Source organism: Cyprinodon variegatus, unplaced genomic scaffold (assembly GCF_000732505.1).
Source record: "Cyprinodon variegatus isolate N-32 unplaced genomic scaffold, C_variegatus-1.0 Scaffold1597, whole genome shotgun sequence".
Lineage (NCBI taxonomy): Eukaryota > Metazoa > Chordata > Actinopteri > Cyprinodontiformes > Cyprinodontidae > Cyprinodon > Cyprinodon variegatus.
Window position 1 is genome coordinate 24,764 of NW_015152050.1, and position 7,135 is coordinate 31,898.

A 7,135-nucleotide genomic window follows, 5' to 3' on the forward strand; every position below is an offset into this window, starting at 1 on the left:
ACTGTGATTTACCGTGTAACTTGATACTGAGAGACCTGATCCAAAATGGAAAATTGTTCTCAAGCAGCACAGAAACAGATCGACATCTATAATCCATCTTTTAAGCTAAAGAGGAAAGAAAGTCAGACAACCAGTGGTGTCTGGTTACAAGCAATAATAGCAATCAGGGTCATTCAGCCAATTAAAGGAGCAGCTACCAATCAAAACCTGGCACAGGATAATAAATGAAAACAAGTTAAGGAACCTTTTAGGATCTGGAGTTAAAATAGGTTATAACTTGGATTTTCAACCCAACAGAATGGATGTTATATTTAAGGAGTGGACAGAAAAAGGGTAAATAAAGTAAAGTGATCTCTGTTAGAGGAGGACAGACGATTTCAGGGCCTTAGAAATATATCAGACTCTTCTTGGTGGTTGGAACAGGTCTGAGATAGAGCAGGCCATGCAGAAGCTCAGAGTAACTCGGCAACGTAGATGGAGAAATATTTTACAACAATATGAACTTTATAGATTTCACAATGGAGAAATTTACCCTCTGCATTTAACTCATCCCTTGGGGAGCAGTGGGCTGCCATTGTGCGGCACCCAGGGAGCAGTGTGGGGTCTGGCTCAGAGAGTCAGCATGGCAGGCTATGGGTGTTGAACTCACAACCTCAGTATTCCAACATGGAACGAGTTTGGATGGAAAAATATAATCAGCTTTTAGAGTTTAGCTCCAAAAAAGGGAAACATGATGTTGGTGAATAAAAAGCAAGTTTCTGCTGTTTGGTGAAAATAATGGCGGCCTTTCTATTGGGCTGAAGATCAGGCAGTGAGAAACCATTTCAACACAATTATATGAAGAATATTTTCCTATTGGTGGGTAAAAAATCCCAACAGGTCCATAACGGACCCGATTGGACCACAGCTATGGAGGAGAAACTAACTTTTATGGAAGATGTGGATGGACAGAGGGACCATCCATCCATCTTCTTCCTCTTATCCGGGGTCGCATCTTCAGTAGGGAGGCCCAGACCTCCCTCTCTCCAGCTCCTCCGGGGGAATCCTAAGGCGCTCCCAGGTCAGTCCAGAAACAGTCCCTTCAGCCTGTCCTGGGTCTCCCCTTGGGTCTCCCTCTTGGCCTCCCCCTGGGTCTTCCTCTGGCCCTCCCCTGCGCCTCCCTCTTGACCTACCCCTGGGTCTTCCTCTGGATCTCCCTCTGGGCCTCCCCCTGGGTCTTCCTCTGGGTCTCCCTCTTGGCCTCCCCCTGGGTCTTCCTCTGGCCCTCCCCTGCGCCTCCCTCTTGACCTACCCCTGGGTCTNCCTGGGTCTTCCTCTGGCCCTCCCCTGCGCCTCCCTCTTGACCTACCCCTGGGTCTTCCTCTGGGTCTCCCTCTGAGCCTCCCCCTGAGTCTCCCTCTTGGCCTCCCCCCGGGTCTTCCTCTTAGCCTCCCCCTGGGTCGTCCTCTGGCCCTCCCCTGCGCCTCCCTCTTGACCTACCCCTGGGTCTTCCTCTGGGCCTCCCAATACTCCCCCTGGGCCTCCCTCTTGACCTCCCCCCAGGTCTTCCTCTGGGCCTCCACCTGAGTCTTCCTCTGCCCCCATCCCCCCCCTTTACTTTTATGCAGAAGTAAAGAGAAAAGCAGGGTTTCCAGCACTGGATGCAATAAGCTCTTTATTCAGTGTAAAAGTTACAAAAACCACCAGATGAACTTTCACAGCCATGCGGAGAACATCTTGTAACACGAGGAAAACAGAAACCATCTATTAAAGTTGGTCCAACAATAGTTTTATTTACAAAGTCTATCAAAGGTTCATCACAGCACTAAATTACCACTTTTTTATTTGTATCCAAAATAGATTTTTACTCCCATTAGTCCCATTATTTGAAAACTCAACAATTAACAATTATCTTCTGACAATAACAACACAATAAGTCATTCTTATCAAATATAAATATATATATAGGTATATATATATATGTAAATATAGCACCATCATATCATGATTTCATTTGAGGGCTATTACCTACAAAAGACCCGTGTTAGTATCTGGGAGGGGGAACGAAAAACCAGCCGAGGAAACGAATCGCCTTAAAATCAAAATAAAACCCGTTTCCGTCTGAATTTAGCTCCTAATAATAAATGTTCAACAATAAAAGCTTTAAGATGCAGAAGCGTCACAAAGGTTCTGATTCTGACCGGCTCAAACCAAAACATCTCGTTTTCAGTTCTTGGTTGGTCTGAATAAATGGGTCCAGAACCTTCTACATTCAGCCGAGGTGGGCGTGGCAAAGCGGGTCCAAACCGGTTCTGAGTGGCTAAAATAAACTCCAAGCTGGAGGGAACCAAATAAAGGAGGGATGAAAATCAGATCCTGGGGAGGAAGCAGTTCTGATGCACCCAACAATGCTCTAAAGTCTCAAACAGGAAGTGATCCCCACCAACAGGAAGTCCTTCCATTCCAACAGGAAGTGATCCCACTCCAACAGGAAGTTGAGCCCCTTCCAACAGGAAGTTGAGCCCCTTCCAACAGGAAGTTGAGCCACTTCCAACAGGAAGTTGAGCCACTTCCAACAGGAAGTTGAGCCACTTCCAACAGGAAGTTGAGCCACTTCCAACAGGAAGTTGAGCCATTCTGTTTTTGTTGATCAACTGAAGACGTTTAGCATCAAACAGAAGAAGCAGGAACCATGAAAAACACAAAAATTCAAAGTAGACCTGAGGAAGGAAGTTAATCAACATAAACTCAATTTTTTGTCCTTTACAGATTTTTTTTTTTGACCACTAATTCATTTTATTTGTTTCAACCTCTTTAAATTATTGCTAAAAAGTATCATTGCATCTGGTTCTGGACTGAGGAATCTTCCTTTGGATTAACAGTCGATGTTCTGAAGGTTGTTGGAAGGACTATAGAAAACATTTATCAGAAGCTGAAGCTGCTGGAAAGGTTCTTCCTCTGAATCAGAAACTTGGTCCAAATAAAAAACTAGATCCGACAAATCAGAATCTGAAATATATTTTCTCACCAAAAAATGTCACAAATATAAACATCTTCGATTTCTCAGCAGGAAAGAGTGGCGCCGGTTCCGGACTCGAACAGAACAATCACAGCTAGATCTATTGGTTAGAGTTCTACAATGCAGGGATAAAGGATATTTCTAAATAGATTTGCTCTGTTATTGCATAACTCTGAAACGGGTCCATGTTTGGTTCTGGTCAGTCAGGATCAGGAATCGTTGCATAAAAGGCGACAGATGATTGGTTGATCCATGAGCTGCTGGCATCACGAGGTAGTAGAGAAACAGCGTAAACATCTGGTTATTATAGATCTATGCTGAATGCTGCCTAAAGCAGCAGAAATGGTCCTGATCCGGAGAAGCGGCCCGGTTTCCAGGTGTCTGATCCCAGCAGCTGATTCAGAACCTTTCGCGATCAAAATGATGCGTTTCCCTGAACCGGCGCCGGTCGTCATGGAAACAAGAAGGAGTTCTGGAGGGAAAGCAGCTGGGCCTGAATTTGTGTCAGAGCAAGTTCTGTATTAATGCTGAGGGAACCGGACCTGAAAACAAGGGGTGAAGCTGAGCTCTCGGAACCGGTCCTATGTACACCTGGGACTGGGACCAGAACCACCGAGTTCTGGATCCCAACATTAATGCAACAAAGACAAAAACAGCAGAAAGTCCAATCCAAGCTTCAAGTACTATAAACAAACCAAAGGTCCACGGTCCGCCCAGAAGGTTCTGGAGCAGAGAAGCAGAAGGTTCTCCTCAGGCTCTGAGGCCCAAACCGGGCCGGAGCAGAACTGGCTCATTAAATGCTTCTCAGTGTGGTGGCAGATGGTCGGACCTCCTCCTGGACCGGGTCGCCTCACGGCTCCTGCTTGATGTAGTAGCTGCCCGACCCGTTGCTCTCCTGGTCGGAGGTTCCGTGGGCGAAAGTCAGCTCGTCCACGTCGGCCATCAAGTCCTCCTTGGTCCTCAGCAGAGACTCTGCAGGGGGACAGCAGAACGTTAGCGCCTCAGAACCTCCTCCACCAGCAGGGCGTCTCTTCCGCGGGTCGTCGGTGCTCCACGTCCCCGCCCGGCACCAGACGGCGGGGTTACCTGGTTGGTGGAGGCCGGCCCGGGGCCCCGCGGGCCCCTGGACATGGTAACTGGGTGGACTCTGCTCTTCATCTCCTGAGAAGCTCCTCCTCCTCCTCCTGCCTGACCGTCCACCAATCAGGATCCTCCTCTCTAAACACCAGGCCAGAACTGGGTCAGCTACCAGGGGCTCATTGGGTCAGAGAAGACGTTCAAGTGGAACCAAGAGGAAAGTAGAAGTTTAAAGCCCCCACCACAACCAAGAACCAAACCTGTCTGAACCGGCCCCTGGTAAGCTGGACCCATCTGGGCGGTTCCGACCCGGATGTCCTACAGCACAACATCTAAGGCTATTCCAGGTTCTGGGAGCCAAAACAGAACCACCGCTGAGACACCGGGACCAGGTCCAGATGGTTTCTCTTTGAACGTTTCCGTTCAACAGACCTTCTGGACATAGACACTTCTAGTTGGACCATCATCCTCCTGATGAGGGGAACCTACAAGGTCCAACAGAAGGAGAGGCCCATCACCTCCCACGGCTTCAGACGCCGTCTGACTGAACCAAACAGGTCCAAAGCTCAGTTCTGGTTCTGGGACAGTCTCTAGCTAAAGCGCCACCCAAAAACACTAGAGGGGAACATCTCAGCTCCTCCTGCTGAACCATACCCGCCCCCGCCCACCAATCACAGCTGTTCTCAGGCGCTACGGGCAAAGAAGAGTAAACGACGCCACCTTGATCTCCAAGAGAGAAAAACTCCTCACTAGTGGAGAACGCAGAGACCTTCAGCTGCTCTCTGTCTACGGCGTCCAATGGGACAGAACCGGTTTGATCCAGCAGGTTCCAGACAGGAAGAGGGGAGACGGGAAGAGGAGAGACAGGAAGAGGAGAGACAAGAAGAGGAGAGATGGGAAGAGGAGAGACAAGAAGAGGAGGAAGATGGAGGCTCACTGACTTTTCTTCTGTCCTTTGTACTGAGCAGTCTTCTTCTTCTGCTTGGGGACGGACAGCGGCGCGTCTCTGTGACCTGAAAGCAAAGTTTTTCTTAAAGAACGACTCAAACTCATCGTTAAGATCCTGTGTTCATGAACAGAACCTGACTGAGATCTGAGATGGTCCTGGATCAGTGGGGAGTGCATCTCCTGGTGGTGTTCTTACCCTGAGAGGCCGGCGGCTGCAGCTGGTAGCCCGTCAGCTGACACCAGCCCACCGGGTACAGGTCCGGAGACTCGCAGTCCACCCACTGGTCATACTCATCCTCCCAGCCGTCAAAGTGGATCCTCAGTAGCCGGTGCACGATCCTGGTCACCGTGGCAACACACACCAGCCGTGGCTCCATCAAATCCACGGCCTCCAGCTTCATGCCTATCCGGAAACCATGATTGGGAACTTCCTGCAAGGCAAGCGAGGAACTGATGGACACAGCCCACAGAAGAAGAAGAAAGAGACGAAAGGAGAAAGAAGGAAGAAAAAGAAAAAAGCTGAAGAAAAAGAAGAAAAGAAAGAAAGAAGGAAGGAAAAGAAGAAGAAGTGTTTTAATGAGAGAGTCTAACCTTGTTAAAGAGTCTGACAGGAGCAGCCACTGAGCCCGTTTCTCTGAGGTAGTCAAACCATTTAAATGGCAGCTTAGTGAAGCCTGGAGAACAGAGAACCACAACAAACAGGTTCTAGAAAACATTGGTTAGAACATCAGACAACAGCCTCAGCACCGTCTCTTCCAGACACTATTTCACCCTTTCTCTGGATGGGATCCACCACTGGGTGGCGCTGCAGGCACAGGTTCCCCTTTTTAATACAGACATTTTTCTCCCCTGGAGGTTAAGATTGGTCACTAAGCTCCACCCTGAATCTACCATGATGGCGTGTTGCATCGTTCTGATGCTGGAGGCAAAGCGCCGTTTTCTCTGCTGTCTGGAGCGCCTGACCCGGAAACCTCTAGTGATGTCATTTCAAAAGGAACCAAGGAACCACTTTGACTAGACTGGCTAAAACCCAACGTCAAGCTCCAGTCTGATGGTTTAGAATGGCGCCATCTGCTGGATGCTATGAGAACTAGCAGGTATCCTGATGATGGCGCTATTTCTTGTCTCACTTCCTTTGTTCCACAATAATAGTATTGATAACAATTATATTACTGCTGAAACAATTAATCAAATTAATCGGTTATTGAAATAATCATTAATCACTAATTTAATAATCGTTAATTGGAGTACAGAGACATTCCTTTAGCTGACGGATCCACTTAGAGCAGCAATTATACCAATAGTGTAAAAAAATATATAAACATTTTGCATTTAAGATCAAAATTATTTCCATCTGCCAATTTGCTCTGTAATCCAGAACTCCTCAAGTGGAAAAGTTTTAGTTTTACCTGGTCTTCTTTAAAGAACCTGTAGCTATCTGATTAGTAATCGATTAATGGAAGATATATTTGACAGATTTTTCGATTTGCAGATTAATCGTTAGTTGCAAATTATGTAAATAAATGATAAGAAATCATATGTCTGACCTGTTAAATTCTAAAGTAATAAACATGGGATCCTGCTGCTACGCCTCCTGCCTTATTAAACCACCTACAACCTCTAAAGATGCAGCTTCCCGGGTCCATATCTAACTTTATAGAAATGTAGCCCAGTATTAGAGCGGCCTGCACCTTCACCTGAATAAATACATGAATAATTGACAGCTCTGATAATGGAAATGAATGTGCTGCCCAGTAGTTCTAACTGGTTCTCCACTGGTTCCTGCTGTGGTTCTGAATGATGAAGATGATGGCGTTAAAGGAGAAGCATCAAGACCTAAACAGGGTCTATGTCTCTAGCTCTCCCTCCATGGTGCTTCCTGTCTTTACTCCGTCAGTCACACATTTCACTAAAAGATGTTTTCTTTATGCATCATCTAATCTGGTACCGGACCCTCGAGGGCCTTGCCGGTCCTAGACATTCGACGGCCTCGGGTAGTCCCGGTCCCTCGAGGGCCTTGCCGGTCCTGGATTGAAGTGCAATGGACGCCGGCTGAAGCAGCGCTGGGCGGCTCAAGGTACCAGAGGCTGACCAACCCCCCCTTAGGCCTTA

The 7,135-nt window shown here is 47.6% G+C and overlaps 1 protein-coding gene across 2 annotated transcripts in view; it reads right to left on the minus strand.

The window, feature by feature from the left end:
• Positions 1 to 2,654: 2,654 nt before the first annotated feature.
• The window catches only part of LOC107104038 (MBT domain-containing protein 1-like), a 15,827-nt gene continuing 11,346 nt past the window's right edge, over positions 2,655 to 7,135 (minus strand). Inside the window, exons 13-17 of one of the 2 annotated variants that reach the window (XM_015403943.1) lie at positions 5,615 to 5,697; positions 5,220 to 5,454; positions 5,017 to 5,088; positions 4,085 to 4,216; positions 2,655 to 3,970 (exon numbers count right to left, since the gene is read on the minus strand). In XM_015403943.1, coding sequence (XP_015259429.1) covers positions 3,849 to 3,970; positions 4,085 to 4,216; positions 5,017 to 5,088; positions 5,220 to 5,454; positions 5,615 to 5,697 — 644 coding nt within the window. In that variant the 3' untranslated portion in view covers positions 2,655 to 3,848. The remainder of the gene's footprint in view (positions 3,971 to 4,084; positions 4,217 to 5,016; positions 5,089 to 5,219; positions 5,455 to 5,614; positions 5,698 to 7,135) is intronic. The other variant, XM_015403944.1, reaches the window with a different exon arrangement.